Raw genomic sequence first — 21,669 nt, 5'->3', positions numbered from 1 at the left:
AGCTCACACCCAACTCCAGGAAAAGGGCAGAACCAGAGCCCTGGTGGCTTCACGAGAAAGGAAAGCCTGGGGCACCGAGGACTTCCTGGTTCTGACCTTCCCAGTTTAATCCGTGAGCACACCGTGATAGCCAAAGTCCAGAAATTCAGATCTGGCCACAGCTCGCCAGACCCCACGGTGCAAACACTCCACCAGCACCCGGCTTGGAATGGCAGTGGAAGCGGCAGGAGAGAGGAGGCTGATCTGTCCTCATCTCAGCACCTAGCCTGGTGCCACCTCACAGCATCAACTTCGGAACAACTGCTGAGTGGACAGAGTCCCACATCTGCCGCCCCAGACTGATCTTGGTGGCACCACCAGCGGGGAAGCAGCCCGAGCACAGTGTGGCTGTAGGACCCTGTCCTCGGAGGACAACCAGCCTGGGGCCCAAGAAGGAGTCAGGAAAGGCCTTCACTGCCTTCCAGATAACACGCTCCCCACAGCGCCCAGCCCTCCAGGAGGCACCGGCAGAACTGGGTGAGCTGATCGTGGCTCCTGCCGCCCACGGAGAGTAACAGCGACCAGGACACCCTTGGAGCCAGGAGAGTGACAACTGCTACAGCTCACACAGCTCACGAGGACAAGAGCCTTGCTGAAGACGGGAGCAGGACACGAGGAAGGAGACCAGGGAGGACCAGGGAAGCCGCCCTGGTGTCTTACCTTGATGGAATTAAAGGTGGCCACGGTGTGAACCATCAGGCGAGCAGACTATGTGGGGAGGGAAGCAGAAGAGCAAACTAATCACGTGTCTGCTGATTACAAGAGAAATCTGAGATGCAAGTGCCATTAATTAGGGCCCAATTGTCCACCAAATGATTGTAAAAGAATACTGTCAAATTTCTGATCAGAGCAGCAAGAAAGTACCAACAAGGAGAAAGTCAGGCAGAAACGCAAGTGCACAATCACATCCAACTCAATGATTAATTTTACATGAAGAGTGAAAGAACAGTGGAAACCACAATTAAAACAGTTGACTGGACAGAGAAAAGAGGCTCAAAGACTACTGACTGGTATCTTTTTCTTGTTCCTACTCTAGGAGAAGAGTCCAGAAAACACACTCAATGGAAGAAATGCTGCCAGCTGAGACTATTTAAACACTCAAGTGCACCCATAATTTCACTTCTACTTATGGTTACTGGATCATTACTCCTTCTAACAGTGGAACCTTACTGGATGAGAAAGAAAAGACACTGATGAATTAGCTTCCTCTCATCAATGTCACTTTTAAAAATCGTGCCCCTTGGGCTCTCAGAGCTGACCTGGTTGAATCAGAAAGAAACCCTACTTGGCAGGCTTGTGAGGCCTGTAATCCTCAAGTACATAACAAAAAGGAGGAGCCGAGTGTGTCTGTAGGGAAGTCAGGCTCCTCCAATGTTCCAGGGACACACCCAGACAATGTTTTCAACCAGTGTGGGTGTGTACAGGGGTCAGAAAGCAGACACCCATTGTTTCCCATTCTTTTCAGAATCAGGAAGTACTGGTGTTTATCAAGTCATCTGACATGTATTTCTGAAAAAATATCTGTTACAAGAAAAGCTCTGGCGAACTCTGCCAGATGTCAAATAGCTAAGGATGCTGCCCATTCATGACACCAATGACTAAATTTTGTTATGTAAGCAAATTAAGACAGAGAAAAAAGGAGAAAGCGGAATAAAAGGAAACATGCATCTTTCCAAGCAATTTGCAGTCTATTTAATAAGCAGAATGGTGAGAGCCTGGAGAGATAAGGAGGCCAAAGAAACAAATCCCTTTCAACCTAGGTCCCCACGACAAGCCAGGTGACAGGGCTGGGAAGTACCAAATGAGGGACTGGGGTGAGGGCCTGTTTTTAGGTTTTCATGCTTTCTTTATATTTTAGAAAGGTATGACTTCATGAAGAAACCTGCTTTTTCCAGCTTGTCTATAACTTAAGGGACATATTCCTGAAGAGCTGAGTCAGGAGGAAAGATGCTCCAACTGGCATTGAGCAGCTAGTTCCATAATCATGGCTATAAGCACTACACATGAGAAGGCTCCCTGGTCCTGCTGGTCAGAGTTACGTCCACCTTGGCTAAGCACCATTCCAGTCTCTGTGAACAATGTCTACTGCAGCTTGTAAACATCTCTCCTCAGGACATAGACTTTCCATCAAGCCTTTCTTAGGCACCAGGAGAAAGCGGTCAGCAGATGTTTAGAAGAAAGTCTTCTCCCCTTTTCATCTTCATGTCATTTCCTTTTGGGCGGCAGTCCTACTGGTGGGACCATGCCTCACTACGCAGTGTGACCTCTGCAAACTGCAGTCATCCCCATATCCTTGGTTCTTAAGGGGGAAGGGTCCCAGGATCCCCCAAGGTACTAAAATTCATGGATGCTCAAGTCCCTCAGAGCTGGTGCCCTGTGTGCTCAGGTCCTGAATCCTTGGATTCAACCAACCATGGATCGAATGGTGGCATTTTCAATTGCTGGTTGGTTGAATCCAAACACAGATGGCCAACTGTACACTCTGGCAGAGACAACGTGTGACAAGCTCGACCCCCACCTGAACTTGTGCTGAGCATCTGCAGGAAGACATGCTGCTTCTGTGTCATTAAGCATCATATTTCAAGACATGGCCAATTCAAAGAATATCAACACCAGGGTCAGAAAGACACCAGGCCACACAAGGCCAGAAATGACCACAGTCAGACAAGCCTAACTACTCAGAAACATGCACACTAGAAAAGGACATGAAACATTTCCGGTCCTGGAAAACCTCTGGAATTAACAATTTGCAAAGAAACTCTTACCTTCCACGGGGAGGCTGTCTTGGAATCAGATTCATCCTATTCAAAGAAAAAGAGAGGAATTTAGGCAGCCGAGAAACTGAGCACAAAACAAAGCTGCATCAGCTTATCAGCTTTTCCTCTGAATGATGGGAAGTTCAGAGAAATCAGAACAGTGTTCCCCACTGCGAGTCAGAACTTATCACTGGCTGGCAGCAAATTGCAGGGCTGACTGGGGGAAATGAAGCAAACAGGAGTGAAAAAGTCTCTCTTTTTTAAAATGCAGTAGGAGAGATGAAGAGATTGAGGAAATTTAATACAATTTCCAGCTTCTCTTTATATCATTCTCAGAGGATTCTTTGAAAAGGAATAAATAAGTAACTGCTGGCGGAAAAGTTCTAAGAAACCAGAGAAAAACCTTTTGGTTTTTGGAGAAAGACAAACAGAAATCAACTTATTTCTTTTGCACAGGCTTTTACACACAAAACGCATCTCTAGAGGTTCAAGAACAGAAATCTTCATGGGACTCTTGACTATATACTCTTCCCAAGAGTTAATCCTCAAGTTCAAGTTATAGACGGGGCACCTGACACTTACCCTGGGCATCGCACCATACACCTCCTACAAGCAGAGAAGGAAACAATCACGTCATTAGAGGAAACATCAGTAACACCTACCACTGTCAAGTCAAACTGGAGGCGCGGGAGAGTTGAGAGACAGGCAATGTGACTGGCCAGAGGGACTATTAAAGTCTACAGGATGACCAAGTGTTTCTACACAGAGCCTTTCATTTATTTAAGGAACTGCATGAATTTATTACCAGTTAAGGCCTAAAGAAAGATTCAGCAACTACCATGATATTTAAGGGGCCTAAGAAGGAGACCCGTTTTTCCCTCCCGTCGAAGGTAAACGAGACAGTGCAGGCCACACGGAGAACCTGCACCCTGGCCACACGGTGCACCGTGGGGCACGTGAGCTGGGCTATAGCACAGGCCAAGGGGGAGCCAAGCTGCTCCCGAGCAGGCTCCACGCAGCAGCCAGACCCCCACCTGCTGCTGCACGGCCTGCACCTCCTCCGCCATCAGGCCTTCCGACTCCAGGTCTTCAGCCACCTTGTTAATGTCCTTCAGCCGTGACTCATTGGCCTTGAGATCCTTCAAAGAACAAAGACAATGTAACCAGAACTCATAACAGCAATCCAAAGGAGGACACAGATACTCATGAACTCCATAAATTTCTATCTGACAGGTATCCCATAAGTAGTTTTTCTACTCCTTGACAGTGACCTAAATCAGAAAATCCTGCTTGCTGCTACTTAAGAAGTAAGAAAACCACATGGCATTAGAAATAGCCTGTCTCTTACTTACTAAACTAACTGTAGTTAATGAAAAACTATTCTGGTTGGAGATTTTTTTAAAACCTTCATCGGGGAGAAGACATATTAAAAATGTGATGAAATGTTAAAGCTTGCCACTACAGGAGAGAGGCACCCCCCACCCAACTGAACTGGTCATAAAAATATGTATATGCTTCTTGGCCACACTATGCAGGCATCTGGAACGCTGCTAATCAGGGATCAAACCCCTACCCCCTGCACTGGAAGCACAGTCTTAACCACTGGCCAGACAGGGAAGTCTCACAAGAGTATTTTTAAACTGGAGGAATGGATACACAAGATGCGGTGTATATATACACACCACGGAGCATTAGCCAATAAACGCTAGAAGATCACTGATCCATCGATAATGACAAGACTTTCAAAACCCTCTGTGAAGCCCTCAGTCACAAAGTAACATAATATGTGCTTCCATTTATATGAAATGTCCAGGACACATACATCCAGAGACAAAAAGCAGCCTGATGTTTGCCAGGTGTTGGTGTGGAGGCGGGCAGGGGGTAAGGAGAGGCTGCTTCATGGGTCTGTGCTCTCCTTGCGAAGTGACCGTGTTTTGGAAATAGAAGTGATGGTAATAGAACACTGGGAACAAACCAAATGCTTCTGAACTACATCCTTTATCACAGTTAACTGTCTGTTACGGGGAAGTCGCTCAGTCACCTCTGCCTCTCTGCGACTCCACGGACTGGAGCCTACCAGGCTCCGCTACCCATGGATTCTCCAAGAAAGAATACTGGAGTGGGTAGTCACTCCCTTCTCCAGGGGATCTTCCCAACACAGGGACTGAACCTGGGTCTCCTGTGTTGCAGGCACACTCTGTACCAACTGAGCCACTAGAAAAGCCCAATGTTATGTGAACTTAACCCTAATTAGGAAAACTACTTTTACACATTTTTGTATGATAGATTAGGAAAGTTCTTAAAACAACATGTAGAGAAAACTGCACGTATTGATGTCTTCTCAGAACTAAATGGTGCAAGAAAAGTTATGATTAAACTTGTTTAAAAATGGCTACAGAGACAGAGGAATATAATCTCTGTAATTTTCATTCCAGAAATCCACAGTCAAATGTCAAGAGATCCAAATCTTTGAACAATTTTCCACTCAGCTGCAAGACCTCCCGTACCTTCTGGAAGTCGTCAAACTTCTTCTGCAGCACTTCGACCTGCTCCAAGTCCGCGCCAACCTCCTCGCTTGTCAGGGCCGCTTCTTTCTCATTGATCCACTGCTGCAGCTCGTTCGCTTCACGGAACAACATGAACTTCTTACAGCTCTTCTCCAACATGCCTTTACGCTTCTCTCCCAGTTCCAGCAGAGAATGGTACCTGAAGTAATTCAAGAGGGTGACAAGAGGGAGCGAGGGGAGGCGGGTTAACTTCCTATGGAGGCAGACCACCCGTGTCTTCAAGAGGTGGTCCAAGGCTGTGTTGATAAGGACGATGCCGTGGTGGCAGAGTATCAGACAGCAGGTGGAGACACAGGCCCCGAGGACCCACGGACAGCCTCCGGGACAAGCCCACACTGCACTGTTCACAATGGGGTGGCGGGGACGGCCCGGCACACTCACCCCGGGGCCGCGTGTGCACTGACACCACCACAACCACAAATGACCAAAACCAAGCGTTTAGCACAACACAGGCTCCATGCGACTACAGCTGCCAGATGAGAGATGATTTGCTGGGCGTGGTGTATACAGAGGGCCCGTTCTCCTGTCGTATGATTCTGCCAGCAGCGCCCAGGTGGTTGGGGAAGGTACACTGAGCTTTACAACAGCCTCATTCAGAATGTTAGTATCTCTGGAACAGTAGGGAATTCCTACTGTTTCTAATGTTAACATACTTATTTCTCAGGAAGTTTCGGCCACTTTGGAAGGAGAAATCACGTAAAGCACATTTCGTTAGCTGAGGGTTTCTTATGAAGAATCCAACAACACTCGAACTCTTGGGAACCAAAATACAAAAGGCTGAACTCCTGGCATCCTTGCAGATGTGAAAATAGCAAACTTAATACAACTGAGTTGGAAGCTAAAGAGACCCAGAACAGAACCTAAGTCTCCAAAAGGGAAATAAAACAGGAGCGCATTACCGAGAGTCAGAGACTTCAAGAGGCAGCTGGCTTGCCGCCGACAGAGGAGCACTAGGGCACCGGCCGCCGCCTGGCCCGCTGACAGCGGCTAGTCCAGGAAGAAGCCGACAGCAGGCGCACCGAGCAGGCTCTGAACGCACGGCTGCACAGAAGCACCGACGAGAGAAGCGGCCACAGCTGACACGGCTTCACCCAAACCCCTTCCCTCGTGAGCCAAAGCTGCTGCCAGAGACGGGCCCTCCCGCCACCTCGCCTTCCTCGACCAGCGAGCGCCTTCAAGAGAAGCAGGGAAGGGAAGATGGACAGGGGCGGCGGGTGGTGCTCGGCAGGGCTTCCGGCCTACTCACAGTTCTTCCACCTGTTTCATACGCAGAGACACGCTGCCGGCCTCCTTAGTTACGCGCGTCCTGCACGGGGGGGGGGGGCACAGCAAAAGCACGCATGGATTAGTGGGTTAATCCACGGGGTGGGAGGCAGCGGCTCCGATGGGGGCCAGGACGGTGGACGCTTCAAGGGGAAATGACGGAGTCATTCGAGAGCTCTTGGAAGCAGGCTAGGCCGGGAATGAAGTCACAGTAAGGAAAGAGCAGGAAAATCAAATCCAATGACACGAGAGTTAGTTCACCTTTGTTTTCCTGTCTGCCATGCTTAAGGCAGTAAACATTCCTCGGCTAGACACACTGGTCGCTTCACAAAGCCAGGCCAGGGGTACAGTGACCGCCCTGAGGAAGAGGTTTTCCTGACGGCTGACACGCAACTGGAGTCAGGTATCTGGTCCACTTTTTTGCTCTCATATTTACGATCTAAGCCAAAACCTCTCATTCTTAGCAATAACAGAAAGCATCGGTAAGTGTATAAAAACTGACCTCTGCAGGGATCAACAGGGTCAAAAAAGTTCTACCATTCCAGCCTCTCATCAGAGTGTACTTCCTGGCTGTCTGCCAGGTGTCCAGAGCTTTAGATCTCATTAGTAGTGCAAGATGTGCCCTAAAAAGAGGGACACGGGTCCTTAAGGGAGCTTAGCCATAGGAAAGGGTGCAGAGCTGTTTCCTAAAAAATACACTCCACTCTCACAGCACAAAACCATGGTAGAGAAACACACTCTATGCAGCCTTTTGCAGAGGACAGAGCTCAAGAGGTGTGGAACAGCTAAAAACCCCATTTCAGAGAGCACCTCCTGAACTGGAGAACAAAGATCCAGATGGTGACAATTAGCAAACGTTGTTTAGGAAAAGCAACTGGCAAATGCAGGGAAAAAAACAAATGAAAGGAAAAAAAAGGGACGGGTCAGGGATCATAGGTTCCTGGGGTTGGAGCTGTGTGGGTAAGCTATGCCGTGGGGACGGTGGGGGAGAGTACACCTTAGAGCGCAGATGGGCACTGGGAGAGCGCTCGCCCTGGAGCCTCAGCCCCTCAGGACGACGCACGGCGCAGACCTCCGCTGGCCCTCTGCCGCCACCCGCGAGGCCCTTACTGGTTGTCAATCTGCTCCTGCCGCAGCGCAATGCTGCCCTGCTCTTCCAGGAGGTTCTCCCGGGAGGCCGACTGCGCTGGGTCCAGCTTCTTCACGTAGGCGGCCGGCACGAAGCCCTGCCGGTCGTTCACTTCCACTTTCCACCAGTCCTACAGGGAAAAGAGACTATCTCCATGGCAAATTCCTCCCCTGACGGAGGGAGAACCCAAGGAGGCCCATGTATACACGCATGCACACATGAAGAAGAGCTCTAGTCACGGCATGAGGATCCCATGACGGTGCCAAAGTCACCTGGTGTGAAGATGGGAATTTTGGTCCCCTCGTGACCTGCCGCGTATAGGGAGGGTCATGAGTGAGACAGCCATGACTTCACTGGAGCAGGAAGGCCACCTTCTCTTCGCACAGATGCTCCAGGACTGTGCTAACACGGCAGCCTCGAGCCATACTTCAGGAAATTAAATAAAACCTCAGATGCTCTGGGACCTCTGAAGCCCCTCGTGGTCACCTTTGACTAGTGGCTTCTGTGGGGCCAACACAGACACATAGTCTGCCATCACGGTGGCTTCTACTGGCGAGGCTGCTCTGGAGTGAACCAGAGTCAGACCAGGCAGTTAACTTAGGTTTAGAGTCAGCAGAACGACACTGGCCAGGGTTTCCTCAAAGTCCCATGACCAGGTGAGCTGAGTGGCTGGGAAGAGGAGGTGCCTAACACTTCTCCAGCCTACACTAAGACAGGGGGCAGGATCCTGGGGGGCTCGTCAGATGATGGCCTCATTCCAAGGCCACGGCCAATCAGAATGCGTTAAGAAAGACTGATGAACCAGGTAGCACTGAACTTGGAGAAGATGAGGAGGTGGAGCTTACAGGGTGACGCTGGAGCCTGTCTTCAACCCTCTGCTGCGGCCCTACAGTCTAGAACCAACAGGTACCAGTGACAGAAAAGCAGACTTCAGCTCAAAAGAGAAAAAAATTCCACTTGGAAGTGGTCCATGATGAAAAGCTCTCCTTGAGAGTAAGAGTCACTACCCTAGCTCTCAGGTATTTACGGAGACAGACTGGTCATCTCAATCACAGGCAAAACAGTAAACCCACACGACATGGGAGACTGACCTGGAAACTCTAATAACTTCAAGGTTTAAACCAGCCTCATCCTGGAAAGACAAGCTCCCAAGACACCTAATACGTGGAAACCAACCCCCGGTCATCCTCTGTGCTTGCCTTGTTGGTGCTGTTGAGTAAGGTGAGAATGTCCCCTTTCTTCATGGTGACCTCTCGGGGACTCTTCTCCTGATAGTCATAGAGCGCCAAGACCAGCTCCTTCCCAGTCTCGTCATCCATGGGGGCCACTTGTTGCTAAAAATCCAAAGAAAGGGCAAACACAGTTACGGGATGTCTCCAGAGTGCCGTCTCAGCCACTGCAGATCCCAGCCTCAGCAGGAGACCCACATCCATCAAACATACACTGGTGACAGTTCTCCTCTGAAGCCACCAACAAGATCTGACTCAGGAAGCTCAGCTGTCTGGGACCTTTAAGCCCATAGGAAAGTCACCCACGGGGGCCTTCCTGGTGGGCCAGTGGTTAAGAATCTGCCTGCCAATGTAGAAGACACAGGTTTGATCTCTGGTCCAGGAAGATCCCACATGCCTTGGAAAAACTAAGCCTGTGCACTCAACTGTTGAGCCTGGGCACCCCAACTACTGAGCCCACACGCCCTAGAGCCGGTGCACCACAACGAAGAGTAGCCCCCGCTTTCTGCAACTAGAGAAAGCCCATGAAGCAATGAAGAACCAACACAGCTAAAAATACATAAATAAAAGAACGTCACCCAAGATCATGCCACCTGCTGTCAAGCATCTGGGTCTTTCGGCCTCCCTGCTCCCTGGCCCTGACCCAACCCCTGGGATCTTGCATGCTGACACGAAAAGCCTCACTTACCCGGCACGACTGGGCCTGCTCTCGCAGGGCCTGGATGCTGCTGCCATAGGCGCTGAGATCCGACATCAATGCCTCGTGCTTCTTTAGCAGAGCCTGAAATCCAAGTCACACACAAAGCGACCCTGAGCAAGGAGCCAGAGCAGCCCCTCTGCCTCCCCAGCACGCCGTCTGCCTCTGAAATCTGTTTAGCTACCTGGTGACTTGATGACTCTCTCTCCCTTTATTTGATAAACACTTAACATGGAGAAAATATCATGTTTTCTATTATCTTTTCATCCATACTTATGCAACCCTTGAAACAGATGAGAAGTCATAAAGAACATCATCACATGTACAGTGATCCACCACCCATCCTGAGAATTCAACACTCCTGCTAAGTGGCAGCTGGGCACATGCCGCCCTCCTCCAAGAACCCCCTTCCCACCACCCTCCGTGCTTCCTACTTCTCCAAATCCTATCAGGTCGGGTCAATACTCAGCTCAGGACAGTTTATGTGAAGACAGGCAAGAAAAGGCAGGCACACGGCTACACCTAGATCTTTATGAATAAAATTTAAGAATTCCATTCAAAAAAGATGACTAACAAAAAAATGTGCTTATGTACACATAGGTATACAGAAAAAATGAAGTAAGATCGGAGACATGGTCACGGCTAACAGTGAAAGGCCAAGGCTGCCTTCTCTCTTTTGTGAGCATAAGAGAATTACCAGAGAAAAGTGGAAAGAGATGCTGAAACACCTTAAAAGCCATGAGACTGCACTCTGCACACGTGGTCGTCCTCCTAACCAGCCCCAGCCCGAGCCCGGTACCCCCAGTATGCATCACCTCGGCAGAGTCCTCATCTTTGCCATAGTCGGTGCTGCCCACGATGGGCTCCTTCTCCCGCATCCAGGACTCGGCCTCGTTGGCATCGGCGAAGTACTGCTGGGCCTGCAGCGAGTCCTCCAGGTCCTGCCGCCGCTGGGAGGCCTTGGACTTCAGTGACTCCCACTTCTGGTTCAGTTCATGGAGCTTGGCCTTCACATCCTCGGCGGCAAAATGGCCTGTAGGGCGGGCAGGGGAGGGAGGACAATGAGAAACATGGGGACAAACAAGGTCCTCTGAGCGCTCACAGCCTCTGCGACACTATGTCCAGGGAGCCAGGTCCCTTCATGTTACCAGTTTTATATGAGGCCCAGGTTCCAACCCTTTAACAGATCTCCTCAGACCACGATGTCTGTCTAGACTCTAAGAAGACAACCTTAGTTGGCATTAGTGATGTCATCATAAACAAACAATAAAACCCACAGCCCCTCTGACCCTCTGTCATGGAGACTCGTTGAGTGCTGGGCACTGTCTCAGGCTCCTCAGTATCTGACCTCATTCATTTAGTCTTCTCAACTGTGGGAGAAGTTGAGAAGCTGGCGGGAGGTGGGGGCGGGTTAGCTCAGGCTCAGAAAGGTTATGGACTAGTCAGGGTCACAGTCAGAAGACTGGGGGGGGTTCAGTCTTCAACCCCTAGCCCAGCCTGACCTGCGACCATGTACTCGGCAGGCGCCACGACAAACGAGAACAAAGCCACCTCCTGACGACACTCACCCTCCTCTACCATGGCGTTCCCCTTCTGTGTGACTGCTTTGATGCGGGGCTCGTGGCCAGCAATTTCTGCTTGTAGCGCTTGGTGTTTCTTTAGCAGGTTCTGGACTCCAATTAAATCTTTGCCTGAAAGAGAAACCACTCCCAAGTCAAGAGAAAAGCCAACTCCATCACTCTCAGCTGTCCCCACGGTTTCACTTAAAAACCCAGTTCAACTGAAACCTGACTTTGCTCATTCGGACACGGGTCCCCCTCCTGGACCCGTGTAAGGGTAGGCCCTTTCCTAACTGGACTTCCGTCTGACAGAGGCAGGCTGACCTCTGTTGGTGGAGGCGGCAATGGGTTCTTTTTCCCGAATCCACGTCTCCTCATCCTCAACGTCACGGAAGAGCTGCTGCAACCGCAGGGAATCGGCCAGCTTCTGCTTCCGGGCAACCATGGGCTCCTTGAGTGCCTCGTAGCGAGCTACCAGGGCCTCCTGCTTCTTCTTGATGTTTTCAGCATCAAAGTGGCCCGCATCCTGGAACTGGCGGGCTTGGATAGTGATGCCATCGATGCGATCCTGGAGATGGGAAGGACAGAGTGTTGAGAGCCTGGCCAGAGGCCGGCCGAGTGCGTTCTGGACATCTCTCGGCTGACGTTCTTGCCTCAGGCGTGGTTTGCTCTCACACCAAGAAAATGCACATCGTTGTTTCCCCACGCTCTGGAGTGCGCTTCCAGCCGCCCTTTCCCCATTTGGGGCTCCCAGGAAGCTCCAAGGGCAAGCAGACCAACCTGAACAGAAGCCAAGTGGTGCAGCCACGATTCTCTAGGGCATCGACACACTTCATCCCCCACCGAACCGGTTGGCCTTGGCTGACCAGCCTCTCTCGCTCCCGTGCCCACAGCCCCACATCCGCGTCCAGGGCCCGTACCTGGTGAGCGGCCACGTCAGCCTCCAGCAGGGCATGCTTTTTCTGGAGGTTCTGGACATTGGTGAGGTCTTTGCCGTAGTCATCTGAGGCCAGATGACCTTCCACTTCGTACAGCCACAGCTCGATGTCCTCAACGTTGCGGTTAAACTGCTGCTGCTGGTTAGCCTCACGGAGCTTTATGCCTGGTCAAGGAGGCAAGGTTGAGTCTGTGAGTATCACCCTTCTGCCAGCGCTGCTCGTAAACAGCAGCACCTCTCGTAAGGATCACAACAGGGCAGGGTTTCAGTGACGCCTTCACGTCTATCACAATGTGAAGGAAAACTGCAAGCTCGGCTCTGCCTTCCAGATGCGGAGCTGGAATGAGCCCCATGGGTTAAGTGCTGATGAATGGTTAAGTGCCCTCGGCTCACAGCTGACCTCTTCTAGTGACGAGGCCCCAGCCAACCAGGGCCACTGACCAAATCAGCCCCTCCTCTCTCAGGCTCCCCGACCAGCCAGTAAACAGTCACATCTGCCAGCCCTGCACATCATTAGGCACCCACACAGCTGACTCCCTCAGGAAGTGAGCCCCAGTGCCCAGTCACCTGGTGCAGCTCACCTAGGTGGCCCAAGTACCTAAACCAGGGAACCAGGGATGAGCATTTAACTCTCTAAACCTCCCACCACAACCCCGTGCATGCCTCCCTTCACCTTTCAGCTCCGTGGCCTCCAGCAGCTTCTTCCACAGACTGATGACTTCATTCATCCGAGTCGCCACCTCGTCCTTGGCATAGTGGTCAACGTCGATCAGCTTCTGCCCGGCTTTCTCCAGGGCGTCGATGCGGCTCTGGTTTGCTGAGAGCTCAGCCTCAAAGGCCTGGTGCTTCTGCACTTTCCCTTGTAGGTTGGATGGGTCCTGCCAAGAAAGAGGTTCTCTCTCGAACCACTGGACAACAAGTTACGCTGCACTGCACTCACACATATCTTCACAGGGGACATATGAAACCGCCAGCTTACATTCAGTAGTGTGTTTTTGAAATTTCCAATCTCTTTCTTTAGCTACATCTATTTGTAAGTGTGGTGTCTGGCTTATAGACCAAGGGCTACATGACACTGCTGACAGGATCTTACTTTATAAGCTTCATCTGTGGCTGTTTTCATCTTCTCGTTGACCCAACTCTTGAGCTCATCAGAGTCACGGAAAAACTGCTGCAAGTGGAAGGAATCTGCAAGCTGGGCACGGCGGTACATGGCTCTCTCATGCAGGGCGTTGCGGCGGCTCAGCAGCTGGAAGGCAAGGGCCCCGTGAGTCTCCACTCTCACCCCTAACTGACCTGCCTTGGGAGGGACACCCATGGATGGAAAGGAGGCTAGTGAGGAAGTTGCGCACTCACTGCGTCTCGCCGGGTGGCCACATCTTCCATCGCGTAGTGGTTGTTCTGAATCAGCTTGGTGGCAAACTCATCTAAGGCCTAGGAGGAAGAAGAGGGCTCATCACAGCTCGGCCCCTAGAGGGGAGTGCAGAACACAGCACAAAACGCTCCAGACCCCGTCAAGGACTTCACTCTGAGGTTTGCTACGACAACTTTTATCCCTTAACTTCTGAGTTTTTACTTGACGTCCTCAGTCAGATGGCTCAGTGTAATGCTAGCTTCACTCAGGACTGCAGACACTGGCTGCAGTTAATGTCAGGGCAGGATCTGACGGGGTCAGACACAGATTAACAGCGTTTCAATTCCTAATTCTTTTTTTCAGCCAAACCGCATAGCATGCAGGATCTTAGTTCCCTGACAGGAATCGAATCCATACCACCTGAGTGGAAGCTGAGCGTTGTAACCACTGTAACTCCTCAATTCCTACTTCCAAGATCAGTGCTCAATGGGGAAAAAACCTCTTACCTTAGTTTTTTTTTTTTAACCTTAGTTTTCAGCTACTTTAACAGGGAGGAAATCTCAACCTGGAGGTTTACATCAAGAGAACAGTTTCATTCTAGAAGCTGTGCTGTGTCTCCAGCAAGGTGGTTGATCACCCTCGCGAGGGTGTAAGCACCCAGAGACTTCTCTGACTCTGCTCAGAAGCCTCTCAGAACAAGAAGAGACCTCCACTGACGCTAAGGATCATGTGACGGCACGGACGCCGGAAGGTGTCTTACTGTGATCTTCTCCTCCTGGGCGCTGAGGGACTTCTCAAAGTCTTCGTGCTTCTTGAGAAGCGCTTCCACACTATCCAAGGAATCGCCCAGGTCTTCGTTCAACAGGAACGCCTTACAGGAGGAAACACAGTGTTGACATAATGTCCAACGCCCTTCACCTCGCAGGGCTGGAAAGCAAAGGCTGCTGAGGCCAAAATACAGAAAGGAGGGCAAGAAAGACTATGGCCATGAAACTCTCAGGTCTCCCCTGGCAGCCAGAGGTCCTTCCAGATTCGCTTAAAAAAATCCAGCAAGAGCATGAAACTCTCGTTCTACCCTCCATTGAACTTCGCTCCAAGAGCTTTCATTGCCTCTAGTAGATTTAGATTACGCAAAACGCAAAGTTCTACAGGAAAAGAAAATCTAACAAAAAACTTTACACCATCACAGTCCTCTGAAAAACCAGATCCTTTCCCGAGGCCCCTTCAGTTTCAGCAACAGGAATGGTGCTGGCAGGGCCCATGGAAGCCGGCAACTCTTCCCTCCGCATGACGCAGAACTGAACCCACACAGAACGGGCCAGCTGAACAGCACGGCACAGGTGGCTGGCTCCCCACCCCACTCACCTCCTGCTTGCTCATCCAGTTGTCCACCTGCTCCGTGTCGCGGTAGAAGAGCTGCAGGTCCATGCACTGCTCATATTGCTGCCGTCGCAGCTCCCAGAGCTCCAGTAGTGCGGCCCGCTCCTCGGACAGGACGGTCAGCTAGGGCGGTGGTTGAGAGGAGGAGAGGGGAGGGGACGTCAGATACAGAGGCTCCCGGCATTTCTAATCCTCTGCTAACCTTCAGGCCTTGGTTCTGACTTGCACAAGAAGGATAGCATTCACTCACGTGTCAGCCAAGTCACACACACAAATCAGAGATCCTGAGGATTTGCATGGTCATGCTAAACCTAAGAGTTGGCCCTGTTTGAATGAACCTAGAATTATTAATAATTTATTGCCATATTATCACATATAATGTTAGGTAGACATGACAAGTAAACCTCTGGTGGAAGAAAAAGGGCAAGCATGTAAAAGTGAGGCAGCATAGGAGGAGCAGGGACTCTTAGATGAGAGATATCAACTGAGTGGGTTCTCCTCAGAACACACTCATTAGATCCATCAAAGCCTAAGACTTAATTTGAAGGCTGTAAAGTTAACGACAATAAAGTGTGTCTTTAAAATGTCTCTTCCTGGTCTATATAGTATTAAAAACATAAAAATCATTATCTGATGTGCCTCAGGCACCTTTACAAAGATACTTTGAAACTCTGGAATTATATACACACATACATAATTTAGTAAGAATGTTTCCTCTCAGCTCCAGCTACTAATGCAGGAGTCAGCTCTCTGCAAAGTCCCCATTCCGTAGGAAATATGCTGCATGTGGCCCGCATCCTGGAGCTTTCTCTACTCAATCGCCGTGCACCTCCTTCTTAAATCTCTGGAAGTTTTTGCTGCTTCCTAACTTCCAGGTGGAATCTCCTGCGTTAAGTTTTCTCTGACACTATGGTGAACGCAACATCTGGATATTTAAGGACGGATAACAGTTTCCAGAGACTTTTATTAAAAGACCCTTTCTCCTCTCATACCTTCTCCCTCACTTCATCTGAGGCATAGTGACCAGCTGCAAGCAGGGCCTGTCCAGACTCATCTGCAGATTTAAAGCTATCTTCATGAGCGTCAATTTCACCCTAATGGGGGGGAAAAAAAAGGACAATTTATGTCCAGCACTTTGTAACAAAGAGTAAGTTGTTGAATTTTGTATAACCATTCAAATCAGGAATATCACAACTAGAATGAGGAACAAAGCAAAGATATGCCAGGTTTGCTAGTATCAGCCCAGGGAACCAAACCGGAGAGTATCGCTTACTAAGAAGTCCGTTTCCTACTGGCTTTTCATGTCATCTGTCAAACCACCAAGTGTCCACGTTATCTACAGGGCCCGAGCTCTCCATCGTCTGTTCCACTGGTCTATTTCAGGTCTCTGTGCCAGATAAACTTATGATTTTATAATACCCGGTAGGAAGAGTCCCTCCCCTGTTCTTCATAATTGTCTCAGCTGGTTTTAATTGTTTTTCTTCCAAATTAAATTACTTTCACATTTATTTATTTATGTGGCTCTACCAGTTCTTGGTTGTGGTATGTGTACTCTTAGCTGTGGCATGTAGGATCTAGTTCCCTGACCAAGGATTGAATATGGGCCCCCTGCATTGGGAGTGCAAAATCTTAGCCACTGGACCACCAGGGAAATCCCTTCCAATTTTATTTTAAAATCAGCATGTTTCATATCAGAAACAAAGGCCTCTGGGCTTCTGCCTGGAACTGCATTGAATGTATACATCTTGGGGAGAATTTGCACCTTTACAAGCAATCATTCCATCCATGCCCATCCCTTTATTCTGTCTCTCCCCTTTCCTCAAAACTGTGCAGCTTTCTCCACAGGCGTCTTAAACAGCTTTTGTTAGTTTCCCAAGTACTTTATATTTTCTCACGTGACAAATTAGTATTTTTAAAAATTACACTTTTAACTGTTGCTAGTCCACAGGGGGCTGTATGACTTTTGTATATTGATTTTTTATTTCTAGCACCTCAGAAGATTTATAGCAATGATTTTTTAAACCTTAACAGTGTTTTCCAGAATTACTTAGCCACAGAAAACCCTTTTCTTAAGGTATAAAGCCTGTTAAGATCTCATAAAACTAATTTCCCATGGACATACTTTGGAGAAAGAGTTTAGATTTACCCAAATCAACCATGAAGTTTAGCTTATAAAGATTTTCCAAGATGGCACAGGATACACACGCAAAGCAGCAGCATCTCAGCCCTGTTAGAACTTGGCCCTTCGCTTTTATGAATCACGGTTAAATGAGTTTCATATCAAGAGAGTAACCATCTATTAGAAGCAGAAAAAGCAAGACTCCAAAGGCAAAACCAGCCCCATCCCCATGGTGAGAGCCACCTGTGAGCAAGGTTTCAGCCACTCCAGGCTGGAAGTGACAGAGCTACAGCCACGCACTATTAACCCACAGCTTTACTTCTGGAAGATCCTGGAAACCCTACCTTGTGCTCCTGATGCCTATCCAGCAGGGCTTCGGCCCCGGCAACATCGTTGGCAAGTTCGTCTGCATTGATGAGGGCTTTCATCTCAGTGACCCAGCTGGTGAGGTCTCGGAAGTCAGCAAGGAAGCGCTGAAGCCTGGGAAACCAAAAGTCCATAAGCAGAGGTCTCTAGGGGAGGCCCTGGGTGGAAGATGTCACCCCAGACCTCCAAATTCTATGTCCGCAAGAGTCTAACAAGCCATACAAACTCTAGCCTTGGGAAAGGGAGGACTCTTCCAATCTAGACTACCAAGACAACTGAAATCAATCCTTCAAAATTTAGGCTCTGTCCATCACTATAATTCCTTGAGCTTGTCTCTTATGTTCAACTTCCTTGTCATTCCCAAATTCAATTCCCAGTTACTAGTAAGAAATACTATTTCCCTTTCAATTCCTGATTTACTCAATTTTAACAGAATATTTTACACGGTGCTCAGATTGCTAAATACTTATTGCTAACAGGTATTTCCATTTATATTGGTTCTAACAAAGTGATATAGGCTGGAAAAAAGACATTTATAAAGTTATCAATACTGTGCATGCATATACAAACACTACAAAGTTGTCAAGTCTCTAAATATAATATAGAAATACATTAATATACAACAAGGAAATATATAACAAATACAATAAGAAGAAGTCTTCTGCATCTTCTTACTAGAAGAAAGCTATGAAGCTATACCAACGCTGTAACACGTTCTCCTTGCTACCGAGAACTAACCATCAATTCTGACCTCAACTCTAAAACAAAAGCTTCACGGTACAGGCTGTGCAGCCCTGGAGGAGCACTTCTACCTGTAGGAATCGTTGAGACGTGCATGTCTCTCCGCGGCCAGGGTGCGGATCTGCTCCCAGTTGGTGATCAGCTCCTCTCGCTTCACTTGGATCTGGGTGGCACTCAGAGGGTGGGACTGCTGCAGGCGGTCAGCCTCGGCACACAGGGCTTTGACCTGGAGAGACAAGCTCATCAGGGCTGCTCTCCCGACCCTGGCGAGTAACTTACTCACAGAATCAGCTGCCTTTCAAACCCACCTTGTCCTCCAAGGCAGCAAGATCTCTCTCCAAACCCTCGTGTTTCCGTAGTAGAGCCTGGACACTGGCCAGGTCCCGGCCAAAGTCATCAGAGGCCATTAACTGTTCCTTCTCCTTAATCCAGCTAATGGTCTCGTCCACATCCCTACAACACAGAGGCACCCGTTTGTCTGTAGCTACGTCATCCATCCAGGACCGGGATGCCACACAGGGCCGAGACCCAGTCAGCCCTACATGCTCTTCAACTCCCCGTAGGCTTCACCACACCTGGCCGGGAGATCCCATTCCCGCGAGCCCCCTTGGGTTGGTACCTGTTAAAGCGTTGGACCTCAGCTGCCCCGAACAGCTTCCCCTGCCGCTGGAGGGCTAGGCCCTTCAGCCGCTGCCAGGCCGCATTCACCTCGTCCTGCTTTGTCTTGATCAGCTCCTCCTCAGGGTGCTGCTCCTGAGTCAGGAAGGGCAGACACGACACTCAGACCCGCACCTATGGCCCCATCACTGCTCACCTGGCCTTGGCTCCCTGACGTCTGCCTCAGCAAAGCTGACTGTTCTGAAGAATCACTGGCTTTTTGTGTGGAATGGAGGGAAGCTCCTTCCACAGGAGCTTCATTTCTTGTTCTATAGAAAGGGGACAGCCCTTGTCTGAGCCCAGGAGCCATGTGGTGCTTCTCCAGAGCAGTTCTGGACATCTGTCACAGCCTGTGCACTGACACCCTGCAGTGGCAACTGTGTGGGCGCCTCATGAACAACTGCTCGCCCGTCTGCTCCAAGTTCAGGGTGTCCGGCGTCATGAGGCTACCGAGAAGCATGCCTGCCCAGAAACATGGCTTTCAGATCTGTTCCTGACTTCACACTGGAGACACTCCTTTCAAAGTCTCCTTGCTCACTAACCACCTTTTGTCTTGTTTAAATAACAAGTCAAGTGATAAGGCAAAGCACTCCTGGGTGGTGGGACCCGCTGTGGGATCTGGGGTTTGGCCCGCCTGCTCTCCTTGGCACGACCTGGCGATGGCACAGGATCCTGAGGATCCCATGATCCTGTCATGTGGAAGGCAAGGTTATGTCTTAGGAATGCTGGTTCTCCTTTCATCACTGAGCCAAGAGGAAACAAATGCCAGTCCTGAAGGATCTACAGGTTTAAAGTTTGCACCCCCACCCCCACCCCCAAATCAAGTGTTCCCTAAAGCAAAAACTCCTGCGGTCACTGTACTGAACATCTCCGGAGCCCTGCAGGGCGGGCAATGATAAAGCAGCAGCGATAGGCAGTCCCACTCCCCTCTGGCTGCAGAGCTCCCAGGGGAGAGCCTTGTTTCATTACAGGGCTCCCCCCTCGCAGGAGTCCAGGGAAGCTCCGATTCAAGAAGAGCACTGAGGTGGCGGTGGACTCCTGCCAACCCTCTGCAACTTTCGCCACCACACCCTAGTCTGAGAAACCCTGACGCCCAACTTCAACAGTCCATAAAAGCTTCACCAAGCCCTACCTGAAAATGGGTGGAGGAAGAGATCAAATGAACTCTGCCCTTCCTGCCCACAGTCACAAGTTGAAAAGTGTTTTCTAATGTAGGAGTGAGCAATACTGCTGCCTTACTGAGATCTAAACAGGACTCAGACATGCTTTATCAAAACCTGCTCACCCAGAAATCAGGCACCTAATCAAAATTTTCCTTCTGGAAAAATTAATGAAGTTGTATCACATTAATGTTAACGTAAAGGCAGTTACCATAACGCTGCTATGAGAACACACAGCACTTCCCTATTTACCTGAATGAGCTTGGCAGCAAACTGGTTCACTTCATTGACCCTCTCTTCGTGGGCAGCCATGTCTGTCTGAAACTCTTCGAATTTCTTCTGTAACACCTCCACGTGCTCCAGGTCCTGGCCCAGCTCCTCAGATGTCACAATGGCTTCCTGTTTGGGGACCACAGCAGAGCCAGAGTCACCAAGACACAGTCGGGCACAGTGGCTCCCAAAACCCATCACAAAACGGATGCCGGAGGGGCCGCAGCCACTTCAGGGGACGAGCAGTTAGTTTACTGTGTGCTCTCTCCTGGTTAGGAGGTCAGGGTCATGGCGTCTCCCTCCTGCTCTAACATACCTTGTCATTGATCCAGTCCATCACGTCCTCACACTCCCGCAGGTACTGCACCAGCTTCTGGGCCTGCAGCAGCTTGATGCCTTTCTCCCGCATCTTCTCCAGAAGCAATTCCCACTGGCGGTGCAGCTCCATCAGACGAGTCTGGAGGTTAAAGAGCCCAACAACCCCCACATGAGAGCCACGTCTGGGGGACCTGGCTCCTCCACGGGGCTCCAAACAGCTAGACACCTCCCAGAGCTCTGAACCAGTCTTTTTCAAGATAATGCCTACACTGAAGGGAAATGGTAAATTGAAATAAGAAGATGTAAACACGTACACTTCACAGTGTTTTGGTAGGTCTTAAAGTTGACCTACCAAACAACTGACCTTTTGTAAGTATATGTATTCTAGTTTACTCCAAAGAACTTACTATTATCTTATAATTACCAATTATTATTGATATATTATTGGTAAGTCTTTAGGTAATCTTTTTAGTTCTTATTAATTGTTAAGCTATGAAGGTGGGATTTCTAGGTCAGAAGATTTGGGAGGGAAAGATGAGGTGTCATCGAGGAACAGCAGCAGGAATCACTGAAGGGTGTGTCCTGAATTCACAGAGGTAAAATGGAAAGAATAAGAGGTCCTGGAGGCATCATACATGTAAAGAAATAATTACAAGGCACAAGTGAAGAGGAAAACCTTAGTACAAAGGAAAAAAGATGGCATCCTCAAACACAGTCAACATTCAAAGAGGATTCATGGCCTAAGTTGTTTTGGTGCTTCTATGAGAAGCTACAGTGTGCGGTACACAGTTCATCCCAAGAAAGGCTGACAGCAAGCTACACCCAGGTGGCAGCCACAGGTCCAAGCAGTCCCTTCCCAGCATCTTGGGTTCTCATAACACAGCAGGACTCGTCGGGAACTGGGGCAATTATCATCAGTTCATGCTTAGGTGATGTGTTCTGGCATTCTAATCCAATTTCAGGGTGTTGATTATGCCTACCCAAGATACTGGGAGTTTCTGGGTCACACAGACAGAAACAAATGACACACACACACACCCTCCACCAGGAGAGAAGCCTGGGGTCCACCCATCGTCGAGACGCCACTCCCCACAAACTGAAAGAGTGAAAGCCACAGGCGAGTCAGCG

At 49.6% G+C, this 21,669-nt stretch overlaps 1 protein-coding gene across 9 annotated transcripts in view; it reads right to left on the bottom strand.

The window, feature by feature from the left end:
- The window catches only part of SPTAN1 (spectrin alpha, non-erythrocytic 1), a 58,197-nt gene that overhangs the window by 21,803 nt on the left and 14,725 nt on the right, over nt 1-21,669 (bottom strand). For 7 of the 9 annotated variants that reach the window (XM_052648552.1, XM_052648557.1, XM_052648558.1 and 4 more), the window contains 25 exons: nt 20,540-20,680; nt 20,206-20,352; nt 18,756-18,889; nt 18,445-18,589; nt 18,208-18,362; nt 17,374-17,509; nt 15,903-16,004; nt 14,896-15,033; nt 14,291-14,401; nt 13,533-13,610; nt 13,270-13,425; nt 12,850-13,054; nt 12,160-12,341; nt 11,564-11,807; nt 11,249-11,371; nt 10,496-10,713; nt 9,672-9,764; nt 8,954-9,088; nt 7,736-7,884; nt 6,609-6,668; nt 5,303-5,501; nt 3,830-3,934; nt 3,378-3,401; nt 2,805-2,840; nt 700-747 (listed from right to left, as the gene is read on the bottom strand). In XM_052648552.1, coding sequence (XP_052504512.1) covers nt 700-747; nt 2,805-2,840; nt 3,378-3,401; nt 3,830-3,934; nt 5,303-5,501; nt 6,609-6,668; nt 7,736-7,884; nt 8,954-9,088; nt 9,672-9,764; nt 10,496-10,713; nt 11,249-11,371; nt 11,564-11,807; nt 12,160-12,341; nt 12,850-13,054; nt 13,270-13,425; nt 13,533-13,610; nt 14,291-14,401; nt 14,896-15,033; nt 15,903-16,004; nt 17,374-17,509; nt 18,208-18,362; nt 18,445-18,589; nt 18,756-18,889; nt 20,206-20,352; nt 20,540-20,680 — 3,264 coding nt within the window. The remainder of the gene's footprint in view (nt 1-699; nt 748-2,804; nt 2,841-3,377; nt 3,402-3,829; nt 3,935-5,302; nt 5,502-6,608; nt 6,669-7,735; nt 7,885-8,953; nt 9,089-9,671; nt 9,765-10,495; nt 10,714-11,248; nt 11,372-11,563; nt 11,808-12,159; nt 12,342-12,849; nt 13,055-13,269; nt 13,426-13,532; nt 13,611-14,290; nt 14,402-14,895; nt 15,034-15,902; nt 16,005-17,373; nt 17,510-18,207; nt 18,363-18,444; nt 18,590-18,755; nt 18,890-20,205; nt 20,353-20,539; nt 20,681-21,669) is intronic. The other 2 variants (XM_052648556.1, XM_052648559.1) reach the window with 1 other exon arrangement.

Source organism: Budorcas taxicolor, chromosome 11 (genome assembly GCF_023091745.1).
Source record: "Budorcas taxicolor isolate Tak-1 chromosome 11, Takin1.1, whole genome shotgun sequence".
Lineage (NCBI taxonomy): Eukaryota > Metazoa > Chordata > Mammalia > Artiodactyla > Bovidae > Budorcas > Budorcas taxicolor.
This window is presented reverse-complemented; position numbering and strand designations above follow the sequence as displayed.